Consider the following 17,461-nt stretch of genomic DNA (forward strand, 5'->3'; position numbering starts at 1 on the left):
AATATGTAACTATATCTATGGTCACCACGTTTTGTAACAAAAGTCCCACGGATCAAGGAACGAAGTTTTTGAAATTTAAAAGCAACAACCCAGATTTCAGACAAAAAGACCGTGTATTGTTTCCAAACTGACACCATTTGGTGATTTATTTGTTCTTCAAGGGAATCATTTATTCGATAAACACTCTATTTATATAAAGAAACAAAAAAATGACTTTCATACAGCAAATATAATAATAACTAATAACATACAGCGCAACCTCGTTAATCCGGATGGCACTGCTCCGAAGACATCCTCCGGATTAACAAATTTCCGGATTAAGGAACATTTGTTGTTTTTTATGTAGAACTATGTGCCCCCAACAATATCGCCCGGAAATAGGGAGTCCGCATAAACGGGGTCCGGATTAATTATGTTTTACTTTACACAACACATACAAACGTCCTGCAAACATTCCTGCGGGCACGATAGCCACACACGCGGTGTACCTCATTAAGATTGTGTTTCTTTGTTTGTTTATATGACAACGGTCTGTAAATAATCGGGTCTGCAACAGACAATCAAGTGATTGACATCATGAGGCTCGATCAACGCAATTAGGATACGATGACATACATCAACCAAGTCAGCGAGTCTGACCACCCGATCCCGTCAGTCGCCTCTTACGACAAGCATAGTCGCCTTTTACAAGGCGATGTTTTTCTTATAGAGCAATATGTGACATGCTGACATATGTCTATCGCCACGGCTTTACTTTTAGCTCACCTAACAATAGTTTATTAAGTGAAGACTGTAGGCTTTCACACGTGAAGATTTAATTTCGGTTTGTGTGTGGCTTTCTTTGTAGTGGTCGTAAATGTGGCTTGTCAGCATTGTGTGTGACCTTACCCCCTCGACGCCGGCGGAACAAATAGCCGGCAAATTGAGCCCGGGGTGGATTATGATTTGTCTGGTTTAGTATTGTAAGATTCGGGATATGTACGGCTCGTGGCGCGCTGGCCGGGAACTGGAGAGCCTTGTCTGGTCTATTTGGTATTGGTAAATATGTGTGTGCAATGAATAATTCAATAAACAAAACAGAGTGAGTGAGAAGGTGTGTGAACACGTGAGTGAGTGAATGAATAAAGGTAGCAAGTGAGCGTGGATGAATGAATGAATGGATGAATACAATTCCATGTGTGGATAAATATTGAGTGAATGAATGAAAGTATGCACTTAAATGAATATATGTCTGGATACGAGAAAGTGATTGCGTGAATGAATATACACATAACATGGATTGAGTGGATGTATGAGTCATAAAAATATAATAATACAAGTATTCAAATAAAAGTATGTCGTGCATAGATCAATAAACAATTAAACGCGTTCGTGATTGAATAAAAGGAACAAATAAACAGTGCGACTAAACACTGAATCAATCACGCCGCATTGTCACCCCTTACATTGACAATTATATTTTTCATCAACTTTTCATTTTGACTTCACATATTCACGGTAACAAATATGCACAACAATATTATATCACATAGCGTTCAGATATAGACGAATGTCGTGCCTTCGAGTTGTGTAAATAAGATACCAATACTGAATAGGCCCACCACTCAAAGTGTTGTTGTTGCAAATTGATAACGCCTGTTTAAACAGGTATTGCCAAGGGTAAATAGATCGTAGGTACAGGCAGCGGGGATTTAACATTGTGTAAACAGCTCCCGAAACTTGATCGGCGACTGCCGTTCGATTTCAGCTGATTTCGCTGACAACTGGATGTACGAACTGACTGCTACCCGACCCTCTCCGGTGAAGGCACCCCACTCACTGTCGCTTATCTGGGGGTAATCTTTCCGTCAGCGGATCTACCGTCAACGCACATATCGGCGGGCTCGGGAGATTAGCTTCGTTGCTAGGCCGCGGAAGTCTCCGCACGAGTAGAGCGGAGAATAACGAAGCACGTCGGACGGTGTCAATGGCTTGTTTTAGTCAACTGAAATTTCAGGATGGTGTGTGATACACTGACGGAAGAGGGAAGGACATGTTTGTAATGGAACCTCGGTGTGCTTGAGTTGAGTGGGGGACAGATTCAAGATGTCGCTGTACGGAGGAGAGTCGGCGGGGGAGGGGCGACCCTACACTCTGGGGACGTTTCAGAACAAACTCAATAAGTTTGAGGATTTAATCAAGGATATGACATATCAGGGCGCCGAGGCTACCCCAGAGGAACGACGACAGATGATTACAGGTAGAGCATGTGGGTTGTGTATTAGGGGTGGGTGTGTATCTGTTAGGGTGGGGGTAAATCGGTGAGCGGGGTGGGTTTTGTGGGTGGGGGTGGAGTAAGTGGGTTTTAGAAACACGGTTTGAAAATGTATATTTACGAGAGTAGGTATTGCAACATTAAATATTGAACTTAAATTTTAAAGAAATGGCTTTAAAATTGATATGTGTTGTTTAACGATTACCTGCTAATGAGACGAGGTTTGGTGGATATAAAGCGGATGTTCTTTTTTCATAAAACAAATGTTTAACATTTGATAAGAATGGTATGTCAATCGCACAACTGTCTGTGGCAGTGAAATAATGGATACTTAACATAAGTAATGGCTTTAATAATATATACAAGAATTAAGTTTGTTGTATTACCGGTGTCTATAGAATTAGTAAATATGAAATAATGGATTTAAAAAATGACTATAATGTATTTTATAAATTATTTGTTTATCGAATAACTGGTGTCTAAAGCAAAGTGTAGTTCATGTTGTAATCTACACCACAGACGAAGATTCGTTTCACAACAGTGAGCGTAAAGGTTTACGTTCTATTGTTTCGTGGATTATTTTTTATGCAACCCATGAAATCTATGTTGTTTAAAAAATCCTCGTTACCGAGGACCTGCTTGAGAGTGGAGGGTATTGTGAAATATTATATACGTATTTCCCGTATGCACATCTGTCGCATTGTGCCAACAATTGTGGATTAACAAACACGTACATATAGCCTTAATGTTAAATAGCTCCCTTTGATCCGATCAATCATCAATAGAATACGTGGTAAACTATACCTCTAGCCTGGCCGTTCCAAGAATCGATCAGTGTTAGGCGATTATAGTAATTTAGCATAGGCACTCATGCGTTTTGCGAAGCAACAAAACACTAATTCTTTCCATATTTGTTAGAGATTTTGTTTGCAATTCAGTAGTGTTTATTTGTAAACAAACATGGTCATGTACTTAGAATTGCAATAAAAACTTCACTGGGGTAATGACGACGATGATGATGATGATGATGATGATGATGATGATCGGATACTATTATGACTACGACTAGCAGGGTGTATGCGGATATTGTACAGGGTCAGCACAAACTGTGATACGTAACCTTGTTTGTTTGTTTGTTTGTCGTTTGACGCCGCACTCAGCAATATTCCAGCTTTATGACGGCGATCTGGTAATAATCAAGCTTGGACCAGATAATCTAGTGATACAATGACACGCGTCAACCAAGTAGGCGAGCCTGACCACCCGATCCTGTTAATTTCCACTTACGACAAGCATGAAGACCAATTCTAACCGGATCTTCGCTGGAGAACCTTAGATACCATCGGGGATGTTATACTAATATACCCCCCCCACCCCACCCCCACCCCAAACCCCCAATCCCGAGGTCGCATTAACACAAGAAGACAATGGTGGACCCTGCTCCACTTATGTGATTATAAATTGTATGGCCCAATAGTTTTCGGCGTCCAAATTCGCTGCACAGAGTTGCAGTCGTTCGGCGTGGAAGAAACTTGGGTTCGAATCCCAACTTCTCCCTGCTTATGTTTGAAGTATTTTTCAACCCCATATCGGTTTCCCCGAAGAGGTAATCATCTAAGATGTGTATCACAATCCAGTGATTGACATTATGAGCATCGATGTACGCAATTGGGATACGATGACATGTATCAACCGCGAGCCTGACCACCTGATCCCGTTAATCGCCTAACATTGAGTAAATAGCCCAATGGTTAGTGGCCCCGCTTTTAGGGCATTGACCCTGGTTCGAATCCAACATTTACTTACAAAAGTCGTACCGGTTAGGTGGATTTGATGGTGGGATAACTAGTCCGAGCCGACTAACATTATGATTATATAACTATGTTGGACGGAGCGATCGTAGCGCTACGGAAGTCGGAAGTCCGTGTTACAGCATCAGAGTTACGATCACTTAGCGCTACGATCGCTTTGTTGAACCTAGCCCTGGCTGCTTGGATGTCGTTTATCATGCTATCAATCACTGTTTTGCCTGGCTCAGACTCAACTGTTTTTCAACCACCGTGATATAGCTACGTAAAACAAAATTCACTCACTCACCGAATGGCACTCTTATTGTACTAGAAATTGTCGCCGAGAAGCAACCTCTTCGAAAGATATAAGCAAATGGGATCCCGTTCCAGAAGGCTATCTTATCGCTACGACTGTCGTGAACCTTTGTTAAAGTATTGGAGTTAGAGATACGATCGCTTTGTGAAACGGAGACCTAGAGCCATTGCATTCGTGACCAACTCGTGTTATTCCGGGACAAGCGTGACCAACTCGTGCTATTCCGGGACAAGCCGAACAGCGACTCGTGCCCCGCTCATGGCCATTTTTTGCGACCGGGTTTCGTCTAAGCGCAAACGGGCATACCTAAAACAATTGTCAACTCGTTGCGTAATGGTTCACTTACATTTCCCAATATATTATATATATTTCAGATGCAATTTAATCCACATCGGGACGTGCGAAATTATACAGTATGATTGAACACATTTAACTGTGTCTTTGGTATATTTTTAGATGCAAGGCATATGTAAAATCAAAAAATATTTCTGAGGGATTCTTTGACGAAGAACTTGAAGTCACACGCGCATTCTGATTGGTTTGTCGTATTTTCGCACATAACATTCATCGATAGGGGGACGAGTCTTCTTGTAGGTTACGGAAAGGGGCGAGTGGTGACGAATGGAGCCATTGGTGGCCCAGTCGTTACAATGCCTTTCGCGGAGCTAGGCGTGCTGGAATTCTAAGATTCTGGGTTCGAATCCCAGATTATGTTACTTGGTTCGCCAGCTCCATACAAACATTCGTGGTTTGCGCCAAGTGCAAAACGTCTAAGACCTGCCTCACTTCGAGCTGTGACACCGTGACGTAACCGAAATACTGTTCAAAGCGGCGTTAACCCGACTCAATTAACAGACATGTTCAATGAGGTATCGACTATTTACGAATCTCAACTGACAGTATCCCACGCGGTGTATCCAACAACAGATCGTTGCTGCACAAGCTACACAGCGCTCTCCCCATGTGGTCACTTTCGAACGGGATCTGCCAAGGACGACTTTGTCCTTCATCAGACCAACCTGTCCGCATCCATTGATTCCTCGTTAGCTCATATTTACAGGACAACAATTCGCCAATGTGCTGGCTGGAGAGTGTTTCCTGTCTCACATAACCCCTGTCAATGTATTGATTAACGAATTGATCACACATATACTACACAGCATTTACGAAGGATTTAGAGGCCGTAGCGTATTACAGCTCTCATTGTTAATTAGTAATCGGGAGGGGGGGGGGGGGCTCAGGATTTATTTTTTATCAGTTCTTGTTTTCACCGAGCAAGAAGATCCAGCATATCCAATGTATCTTTCTTGGTTTAATTTTATTATCTTAATAACAGATTTTACCACTATTTTCTAGAATACATTATTCTGATAATCAACAAAAACAGACATCTCCGAACACCCACCCATCCCCGACCTCATAGCAAACGGCCGATCGCTAAATGTGTGAGTGAGTAAGGTTTTGACTCCGCTTTTAGCAATAATCCAGCAATTTCTCGGCGGGGGAGACCAGCAATAATTGGCTGCGCACGTTGTACCCATGTAGGGAATAGAACCCGTGCCTTTAGGGGGGACGAGCGAACGCTTTAACCACTAGGCTATCCCACCGCCGACCCCTTAAATGAGAAATGCCATAGATCCTTTCACTGTCATACCTTGATACAGGCTCTGAAACAACAATATTCTAATTATCTCACTGAAGTGTATAGTAGTGTTTTAAGTCCAGATTCTTCTGTGTCTCAAAATAGGGAGATTCATGGGTCCTTTTCTCTTGGAATAAAACAACAATCACTGCTGAAGACCATCATGTAAGATGTACTAGCCACCCTACCACTTCACCAGAAAGGGTTTAATCACTATCCCTAGCAATCGTCGAGCAGTATATAACGGAAATTACTCCTTCCATTGATTATTCACAGAAAAGAACACCAGCACTAGGTACGAGTATTATGTTCCGTCTGACCTAATTCACAACGACGGGTTTTTTACCCGGCGTTTAAGAAACGCCATTCCTTGTTTAATATACTCCACTGTTTGATCCTGAATAAATCTGCAGTTTTTAAAGTCTGTAAGTCATGCCTACCGCAAACTCACCCGTCTTGAAGCAATGGAGTACTTAATATATTCATTGTATACGACCATAGATCTCTGATTTCATGCACTCGAAGCAGCGTGGCTGTTCAGCACCTTATTGTTGTGTTCCCTTGTGGTGTGGGCTGGGACCTCCAGTCGTGTATATTATGCATGTCGATTGTGTTACAGATCACGTGACAACGAGCTTGAATTTTACGGTGTACCAAAGGAAAATGTCGGAGCATGTCGGGATCATAGATATTTATGATATTATAAACGCTAGGAGCATATTTATATTCAGTAGAGGTCACCAACAGTTTTATGTTAGATACTAGACTGCATGCAGTCTCTGTTTTCTATATGACTTTAAGAATAAGAAAAATCCGAGATATACTTTTTCCTCTTTCCTGGTGTTCCGAATGCATGAAATTATGAAAACAGATTTTGGAACAATGTTTCAATTTTTTCCTTTTTTTTTTGCATTCTGTGTGTTTGCTTCTTTAATGTTTTTATACCTTATTTACATACTATAATAACACGGAGACTGCACCAGTCTAGGTTAATGTGCGCGAAACACGCCTCATTATCTGTATATGTGCGCCTGTCTAGTTATATGTCTGTCTGTCTGTCTGTCTGTCTGTAGATAGATCTGTCTGTCTTCCTGTAAATATGCATGTCTGTCTGTAGATATGTCTGTATTTCTGTGGATATGCATGTCTGTCTGTAGATATGCATGTCTGTCTGTAGATATGCATGTCTGTCTGTAGATATGTCTTTCTTTCTGTGGATATGCATGTCTGTCTGTAGATATGCATGTCTGTCTGTAGATATGCATGTCTGTCTGTAGATATGCATGTCTTTCTGTGGATATACCTGTATTTCTGTAGATATGCCTGTATGTCTGTAGATATGTATGTGTGTCTGTAGATATGTCTTTCTTTCTGTAGATATACCTGTATTTCTGTAGATATGCCTGTATGTCTGTAGATATGTATGTGTGTCTGTAGATATGTCTTTCTTTCTGTAGATATGCCTGTATGTCTGTAGATATGCCTGTCTGTCTGTAGATATGCCTGTATGCCTGTAGATATGTATGTGTGTCTGTAGATATGCCTGTCTGTCTGTAGATATGCCTGTATGCCTGTAGATATGTATGTGTGTCTGTAGATATGTCTTTCTTTCTGTAGATATACCTGTATTTCTGTAGATATGCCTGTATGTCTGTAGATATGTATGTGTGTCTGTAGATATGTCTTTCTTTCTGTAGATATACCTGTATTTCTGTAGATATGCCTGTATGTCTGTAGATATGTATGTGTGTCTGTAGATATGTCTTTCTTTCTGTAGATATACCTGTATTTCTGTAGATATGCCTGTATGTCTGTAGATATGTCTGTCTGTCTGTAGATATGTCTGTCTGTCTGTAGATATGTCTGTCTGTCTGTAGATATGTCTGTCTGTCTGTAGATATGCCTGTCTGTCTGTAGATATGCCTGTCTTTCTGTAGATATGTCTTTCTTTCTGTAGATATGTCTGTCTTTCTGTAGATATGCATGTCTGTCTGTAGATATGCATGTCTGTCTGTAGATATGCATGTCTGTCTGTAGATATGTCTGTCTGTAGATATGCATGTCTTTCTGTGGATATGCATGTCTGCCTGTAGATATGTCTGCCTGTAGATATGTCTGTCTGTGGATATACCTGTATTTCTGTAGATATGCATGTCTGTCTGTAGATATACCTGTATTTCTGTAGATATGTCTGTCTGCCTGTAGATATGTCTGCCTGTAGATATGTCTCCCTGTAGATATGTCTGTCTGTAGATATGTCTGTCTGTAGATAAGTCTGCCTGTAGATATGTCTGTCTGTAGATATGTCTGTCTGTCTGTAGATATGTCTGCCTGTAGATATGTCTGTCTGTAGATATGTCTGCCTGTAGAGTTGTCTGCCTGTAGATATGTCTGCCTGTAGATATGTCTGTCTGTCTGTAGATATGTCTGCCTGTAGATATGTCTGTCTGTAGATATGTCTGTCTGTAGATATGTCTGTCTGTAGATATGCCTGTCTGTCTGTAGATATGTCTGCCTGTAGATATGTCTGTCTGTAGATATGTCTGCCTGTAGATATGTCTGCCTGTAGATATGTCTGCCTGTAGATATGTCTGCCTGTAGATATGTCTGTCTGTCTGTAGATATGTCTGTCTGTAGATATGTCTGTCTGCAGATATGTCTGCCTGTAGATATGTCTGCCTGTAGATATGTCTGTCTGTAGATATGTCTGTCTGTCTGTAGATATGTCTGCCTGTAGATATGTCTGTCTGTAGATATGTCTCCCTGTAGATATGTCTGCCTGTAGATATGTCTGTCTGTCTGTAGATATGTCTGTCTGTAGATATGTCTGCCTGTAGATATGTCTGCCTGTAGATATGTCTGTCTGTCTGTAGATATACCTGTATTTCTGTAGATATGTCTGTCTGCCTGTAGATATGTCTGTCTGTAGATATGTCTGCCTGTAGATATGTCTGCCTGTAGATATGTCTGTCTGTAGATATGTCTGTCTGTCTGTAGATATGTCTGCCTGTAGATATGTCTGTCTGTAGATATGTCTGCCTGTAGATATGTCTGCCTGTAGATATGTCTGTCTGTAGATATGTCTGCCTGTAGATATGTCTGCCTGTAGATATGTCTGCCTGTAGATATGTCTGTCTGTCTGTAGATATGTCTGTCTGTAGATATGTCTGCCTGTAGATATGTCTGTCTGTAGATATGTCTGCCTGTAGATATGTCTGCCTGTAGATATGTCTGCCTGTAGATATGCCTGTCTGTCTGTAGATATGTCTGTCTGTAGATATGTCTGTCTGTAGATATGCCTTTTTGTCTGTAGATATGTCTGTCTGTAGATATGTCTGCCTGTAGATATGTCTGCCTGTAGATATGTCTGTCTGTAGATATGTCTGCCTGTAGATATGTCTGTCTGTAGATATGTCTGCCTGTAGATATGTCTGCCTGTAGATATGTCTGTCTGTAGATATGTCTGCCTGTAGATATGTCTGTCTGTAGATATGTCTGTCTGTAGATATGTCTGCCTGTAGATATGTCTGCCTGTAGATATGTCTGCCTGTAGATATGTCTGTCTGTCTGTAGATATGTCTGTCTGTAGATATGTCTGCCTGTAGATATGTCTGCCTGTAGATATGTCTGTCTGTCTGTAGATATGTCTGCCTGTAGATATGTCTGTCTGCCTGTAGATATGTCTGTCTGTAGATATGCCTGTCTGCCTGTAGATATGTCTGCCTGTAGATATGTCTGTCTGTAGATATGTCTGTCTGTAGATATGTCTGCCTGTAGATATGTCTGTCTGTCTGTAGATATGTCTGCCTGTAGATATGTCTGTCTGTAGATATGTCTGCCTGTAGATATGTCTGCCTGTAGATATGTCTGTCTGTAGATATGTCTGTCTGCCTGTAGATATGTCTGTCTGTCTGTAGATATGTCTGCCTGTAGATATGTCTGTCTGCCTGTAGATATGTCTGCCTGTAGATATGTCTGTCTGTAGATATGTCTGCCTGTAGATATGTCTGCCTGTAGATATGTCTGTCTGTAGATATGTCTGTCTGTAGATATGTCTGTCTGTCTGTAGATATGTCTGCCTGTAGATATGTGTGCCTGTAGATATGTCTGTCTGTAGATATGTCTGTCTGTAGATATGTCTGTCTGTCTGTAGATATGTCTGCCTGTAGATATGTCTGCCTGTAGATATGTCTGCCTGTAGATATGTCTGCCTGTAGATATGTCTGTCTGTCTGTAGATATGTCTGCCTGTAGATATGTGTGTCTGCCTGTAGATATGTCTGTCTGTCTGTAGATATGTCTTTCTTTCTGTAGATATACCTGTATTTCTGTAGATATGCCTGTATGTCTGTAGATATGTATGTGTGTCTGTAGATATGTCTGTCTTTCTGTAGATATGCCTGTCTCTCTAAAGATGTCTGCCTGTAGATATGTCTGTCTGTCTGTAGATATGTCTGCCTGTAGATATGTCTGCATGTAGATATGTCTGCCTGTAGATATGTCTCTCTGTAGATATGTCTGTCTGTAGATATGCCTGGCTGTCTGTAGATATGTCTGCCTGTAGATATGTCTGTCTGTAGATATGTCTGTCTGTAGATATGTCTGTCTGTAGATATGTCTGTCTGTAGATATGTCTGTCTGTAGATATGTCTGCCTGTACATATGTCTGCCTGTAGATATGTCTGTCTGTAGATATGTCTGTCTGTAGATATGTCTGTCTGTAGATATGTATGTGTGTCTGTAGATATGTCTGTCTGTCTGTAGATATGTCTGCCTGTAGATATGTCTGTCTGTAGATATGTCTGCCTGTAGATATGTCTGTCTGTAGATATGTCTGTCTGTAGATATGCCTGTCTGTCTGTAGATATGTCTGCCTGTAGATATGTCTGTCTGTAGATATGTCTGTCTGTAGATATGTCTGTCTGTAGATATGTCTGCCTGTAGATATGTCTGCCTGTAGATATGTCTGTCTGCCTGTAGATATGTCTGTCTTTCTGTGGATATGCCTGTCTGTCTGTAGATATGTCTGCCTGTAGATATGTCTGCCTGTAGATATGTCTGTCTGTCTGTAGATATGCCTGTCTGTCTGTAGATATGCCTGTCTGCCTGTAGACATGTCTGCCTGTAGATATGTCTGTCTGTCTGTAGATATGTCTGTCTGCCTGTAGATATGTCTGTCTGTCTGTAGATATGCCTGTCTGTCTGTAGATATGTCTGTCTGCCTGTAGATATGTCTGTCTTTCTGTAGATATGTCTGCCTGTAGATATGTCTGTCTGTCTGTAGATATGCCTGTCTGTCTGTAGATATGTCTGCCTGTAGATATGTCTGTCTGTAGATATGTCTGTCTGTCTGTAGATATGCCTGTCTGTCTGTAGATATGTCTGCCTGTAGATATGTCTGTCTGTAGATATGTCTGTCTGTAGATATGTCTGTCTGTAGATATGTCTGCCTGTAGATATGTCTGCCTGTAGATATGTCTGCCTGTAGATATGTCTGTCTGTAGATATGCCTGTCTGTCTGTAGATATGTCTGTCTGCCTGTAGATATGTCTGTCTTTCTGTGGATATGCCTGTCTCTCTGTAGATATGTCTGCCTGTAGATATGTCTGTCTGTCTGTAGATATGCCTGTCTGTCTGTAGATATGCCTGTCTGCCTGTAGATATGTCTGCCTGTAGATATGTCTGTCTGTAGATATGCCTGTCTGTCTGTAGATATGTCTGTCTGCCTGTAGATATGTCTGTCTTTCTGTAGATATGTCTGCCTGTAGATATGTCTGTCTGTCTGTAGATATGCCTGTCTGTCTGTAGATATGTCTGCCTGTAGATATGTCTGCCTGTAGATATGTCTGTCTGTCTGTAGATATGCCTGTCTGTCCGTAGATATGTCTGCCTGTAGATATGTCTGTCTGTCTGTAGATATGCCTGTCTGTCTGTAGATATGTCTGCCTGTAGATATGTCTGCCTGTAGATATGTCTGTCTGTCTGTAGATATACCTGTCTGTCTGTAGATATGTCTGCCTGTAGATATGTCTGTCTGTCTGTAGATATGTCTGTCTGTAGATATGTCTGCCTGTAGATATGTCTGCCTGTAGATATGTCTGCCTGTAGATATGTCTGTCTGTAGATATGCCTGTCTGTCTGTAGATATGTCTGTCTGCCTGTAGATATGTCTGTCTTTCTGTGGATATGCCTGTCTGTCTGTAGATATGTCTGCCTGTAGATATGTCTGCCTGTAGATATGTCTGTCTGTCTGTAGATATGCCTGTCTGTCTGTAGATATGCCTGTCTGCCTGTAGATATGTCTGCCTGTAGATATGTCTGTCTGTAGATATGCCTGTCTGTCTGTAGATATGTCTGTCTGCCTGTAGATATGTCTGTCTTTCTGTAGATATGTCTGCCTGTAGATATGTCTGTCTGTCTGTAGATATGCCTGTCTGTCTGTAGATATGTCTGCCTGTAGATATGTCTGCCTGTAGATATGTCTGTCTGTCTGTAGATATGCCTGTCTGTCTGTAGATATGTCTGCCTGTAGATATGTCTGTCTGTCTGTAGATATGCCTGTCTGTCTGTAGATATGTCTGCCTGTAGATATGTCTGTCTGTAGATATGTCTGCCTGTAGATATGTCTGTCTGTAGATATGCCTGTCTGCCTGTAGATATGTCTGTCTGTAGATATGTCTGTCTGTAGATATGTCTGCCTGTAGATATGTCTGCCTGTAGATATGTCTGTCTGTAGATATGTCTGCCTGTAGATATGTCTGCCTGTAGATATGTCTGTCTTTCTGTGGATATGCATGTCTGTCTGTAGATATGTCTGTCTGTAGATATGTCTGTCTTTCTGTGGATATGCATGTCTGTCTGTAGATATGTCTGTCTTTCTGTAGATATGCATGTCTGTCTGTAGATATGTCTGTCTTTCTGTGGATATGCATGTCTGTCTGTAGATATGTCTGTCTGTAGATATGTCTGTCTTTCTGTAGATATGTCTGTCTTTCTGTGGATATGCCTGTCTGTCTGTAGATATGCCTGTCTGTCTGTAGATATGTCTGCCTGTAGATATGTCTGCCTGTAGCTATGTCTGCCTGTAGATATGTCTGTCTGTAGATATACCTGTCTGTCTGTAGATATGTCTGCCTGTAGATATGTCTGCCTGTAGATATGTCTGCCTGTAGATATGCCTGTCTGTAGATATGTCTGCCTGTAGATATGTCTGTCTGTAGATATACCTGTCTGTAGATATGTCTGCCTGTAGATATGTCTGCCTGTAGATATGTCTGTCTGTAGATATACCTGTCTGTCTGTAGATATGTCTGCCTGTAGATATGTCTGCCTGTAGATATGTCTGCCTGTAGATATGTCTGCCTGTAGATATGTCTGTCTGTAGATATACCTGTCTGTCTGTAGATATGTCTGCCTGTAGATATGTCTGCCTGTAGATATGTCTGCCTGTAGATATGTCTGTCTGTAGATATGTCTGCCTGTAGATATGTCTGCCTGTAGATATGTCTGTCTTTCTGTGGATATGCATGTCTGTCTGTAGATATGTCTGTCTGTCTGTCTGTCTGTCTGTCTGTAGATAGGTCACACTCACAAGCTATGGTATGGTGGTACAAGCACGGATACAGCATGTTTTATTACGGGTATATGGGGTGATGCCCAGCTTTATATAAATGGGTGTTAACTAAAACAATCTACCAATGAATAAACAAATCAAAATTGTCTTCATTAATATATATATATATATATATATATATATATGTGTGTGTGTGTGTGTGTGTGTGTGTGTGTGTGTGTGTGTGTGTGTGTGTGTGTGTGTGTGTTTAACTCGAAGGATGAATGATTGAATGTTGTTTAACGCCAACGTCACCAATATTCCAGCTATTTCACGCGACCTGTAAATAATCGAACCGGGCCAGTAAAACATTATATTATAATCAACGTCTCACATCCCCCCGACAAGCACTGGAGTGCTAGAGGCCCGGGGGATTCAGATATCATATCTGTTTCAATGTAAATCAAATTAAAATCCCAACCAAATCGGTTTCGTCACTTCAGCGAGAGTCTTAACATGGACTTGTCACTTTCTTTTAGTAAAGCCGGCACAGTAAGGAAACTCCCGGGAAAGCAGATTATAATATATCCATTGTCAGCGAAAACTAGGAACCGCCGAAACGAGCACTAAGTCGATTACCAAGTCTCCTGGCAGAGTCTCAATCATGCTTCTCCTAATGCCGATTTTATAGTTTGAAAGGGGGCGTTAAATAAACTGTTCGCTCGACAGAAGCGCCTGTGTTCGACATGTTTATGACATAATTATGTTCCCCCTGACGAGGGAGACATTTGACTATGGTTTTTATCAAGTTTGTAATGACTACAATTACCATGCGCCTCTTAAGTTTCCCTGAGCTAAGAATTGTACTCTTTATCAGCGCCACGAACAAAAGGGCTTTCAGCGACGACTTGGCAGGTGGAAACGACGTCACGGTTGTGTACTACGGGTTGCTGTTTCTTGTTCAAAACTCGAAAATATATATAATTTATAAAGATTTTTTGTATTACAATCACTCCATTCGAGTGAGTATCTTATTATATTTGTTTTCTTCTGGTTTGTGTGTTTGTTGTTTAACACGACATTCAGCAATATATTAACCAGAGATCGTAATTATGAACAATTATTCACGCCGCCGGGGTACGATGACACCGCAGCAACCAGGTCACCGAGCCTCACCACACGGCTGCTTAAGTCAGCGAGCCTGACCACACGGCCACTTAAGTCAGCGAGTCTGACTACACGGCCACTTAAGTCAGCGAGCCTGGCCACACGGACACTTAAGTCAGCGAGCCTGACCACACGGACACTTAAGTCACCTCGTACGACCAGGACAGGTTGCTGGAGACCTTTTTTCACGCGGAATTTCCACAGATTATCTTGGTACCGAAAAAGGTATAATTCTATAGACCTAGCATAACGTGCTACAAATACTGATATATTGATCTGTGTAATGCCTAGCCCATTAAAATGTCGATTAAAGATAAGGAGGACTCGCGCGCCAAAAGACGTTGCCCAATAAATATTTATAGCGAGTTCTTCTTCAGATCATCCTTGATTATCATGACAGAATTGAAATTTAGTCAAAAGGATGATGTAGGCCGATTTTAGATAAACTGTTTCAGTATGTATATATATTTTGTACATAGTATATAATTTATACTATGCATATAAACTGCAAAAAAGTATGCACCCATGTTTGGAATGTGGCAGAAATGAAACAAACAAGAAATGGTTATTCGTTATTGATGTATTTGATACGAGTATCAAAGTTGTGGTTTGAACCTTAACTTTGCAGTGTTAACCTCAACTGTTTTCAGCCTTGTAACGGTTTGATAACGCTAGTCATATTTTAGGCTATTCCAATTTTCAAGTGTATAAATGTACTTTCTTTTGGCCGGCAGTTTATGTGTATCGTGTACTCTAATGGGAACTAAACTAATGTGTACACGCGTTTAGTCGCGACTAATGAGAAGAATCAGACAGCGTGGTGTGACTGTTCTATTGCATCATTAGAAATTCAACCCATCCTTTGGAAATGTTACTAGCCACATATTGTCGGGCTATCGTTTATAATTATCTGTAAAGAACACACGACTCACTGCCTGCTGTATGTTGTAGAGAATCTGAGGTATGATCAGTTCTGCGAGAAGATCAGAGAATTATTCGGGTCTGATATCAAGAACCAAGATTTGAAAGCTGTCTACAGGAAGATCTCCACAAACCCTGATGCCAAGGTTGACTGGAGCGAGGTAAGTGAAACATTCTTCTGTTCAGGAGAGAGACTGAGCTTGTTGATAAATGTCACAGACCAGCAATATTCAGCCTCTTGTCCCGTACAACCTGGATTCGCTATTGATTCCGTTATTTCATATATACACAAGGGAGATAATTATGTTTGTACCTGCACGTTATCGTATTAGGACCAGGCACACTACTGAGCATGCGCCAGGATATCCGCATCTTCCTGATGCAAGGAGACTAACTGACTTAAAAGCTCAGTTTCAGTCCTTGCCGAACTAGGCTGGAATTTCTGGGCCAGTGGCGATAACGAGTTATGTCCCGTCTATGTCCCTTCTGTTGATCAATCAGATTCCACCTCTCATACCACTTGCATTTGCTTCAAACAAAATGGCTGTGATAATCAGAAGTGCATCAAAGCACATGAGCACCTTGATCACAAATATGAAAAGATTTGGAAACTATTTACTGATGCCGAGTCGGCGGTACATATGCTTTGCAAATCCTGCAATCGACCGTAATTGGTCGGGTGGTCAGTATCGCTGACTCAGCTTTTGCACGTCATCGTATCCCAATTGCGTGGATCATTCCTCATGATGCCAATCACTTGATTGTCTGGTCCAGACTCGATTATTTACAGACCGCCGTCACATAGCTGAGCGTTAAACAACTAACTAACAAATAAACAAACACACTTTAACCATAAACTTTAACCAAAATAACCATAAAACTGACATTCAAGTTATGGCGGTGATACTGTTTCAACTTTTAAGTTCTCATACAAGAGATAATAACGTATATTCTTTAGATATATCTAGCGTCTTTAATCATCAATGACAGGAATAACGGAGACTAATAAGGTAAAACGGTATTTTCAGTTCATCATTCTAAGCGACTACCATGTGGAACCAGTGCGGCAAAAGCATAGATTGTATCACAGTTGACAAATGTTGATATACTTCATTGTGACATTTTCAACAATACTTAGCATTGTAACAATACCCTTTGTAGCGGTGCGATACATATCTTGACTGTAAGGACGCGATAAGGTGCACAATACGATACATAAAACAAACACCTTTCATGTTAGGAGTTTAGTAAAGAGTTAAGCTTAGTTAAGAATATCACAAGAGAGAAATCCTCAAACACACATGTACACGTATTTAGTAAACTTGAGTACATTGAGTAATTGAGTAAACAACGGTTTCAAAACCCGTGTGCATATCGTTGGAAAAATTTAGCTGTACATATTTATGCTTTTTGTCGCGCGTTTACATACATTACGGATGCGATACAATGTGTGTCTTCACGATACAATGTGTGTCTTCACGATACAATGTGTGTCTTCACGATACGATATGCGTATCGAGCATCGTGATGCACGTACAGCGAGGGAGTGTGGTTTCACGCCGCTTTTAGCAATATTCCAGCGACATCACGATAGGGAACGCCAGAAATGGGTTTCACACTTTGTATCCATGTGGGGAATCGAACCAGGGTCTTTCTAGTACGTTTTAACCATGTGTGATGCAGGTCTCAGACGTTTAGCACTTCGGTGAAACCCACGAGCACGGGTATGGTGCTGACAAACCTAGAAACATAATCGGGGCGAACCGGGGTTCGAACCAACAATCATAGGTTTCTGGAGTGCCCAAGGGACGCAACTCTGC

At 41.2% G+C, this 17,461-nt stretch overlaps 1 protein-coding gene across 5 annotated transcripts in view; it reads left to right on the forward strand.

Moving 5' to 3' along the window:
- Positions 1-226: 226 nt before the first annotated feature.
- Positions 227-17,461, forward strand: part of LOC124141951 (WD repeat-containing protein 64-like) — a 79,506-nt gene continuing 62,271 nt past the window's right edge. For 2 of the 5 annotated variants that reach the window (XM_046510146.2, XM_046510145.2), the window contains exons 1-2: positions 228-2,239; positions 15,672-15,802. In XM_046510146.2, the coding sequence (XP_046366102.2) occupies positions 2,086-2,239; positions 15,672-15,802 (285 nt within the window). In that variant the 5' untranslated portion in view covers positions 228-2,085. Of the gene's footprint in view, positions 2,240-15,671; positions 15,803-17,461 lie in introns of all 5 variants that reach the window. The other 3 variants (XM_046510144.2, XM_046510141.2, XM_046510143.2) reach the window with 3 other exon arrangements.

Source organism: Haliotis rufescens, unplaced genomic scaffold (assembly GCF_023055435.1).
Source record: "Haliotis rufescens isolate VD_foot unplaced genomic scaffold, xgHalRufe1.0.p SCAF_3, whole genome shotgun sequence".
In the NCBI taxonomy this organism is placed as follows: domain Eukaryota; kingdom Metazoa; phylum Mollusca; class Gastropoda; order Lepetellida; family Haliotidae; genus Haliotis; species Haliotis rufescens.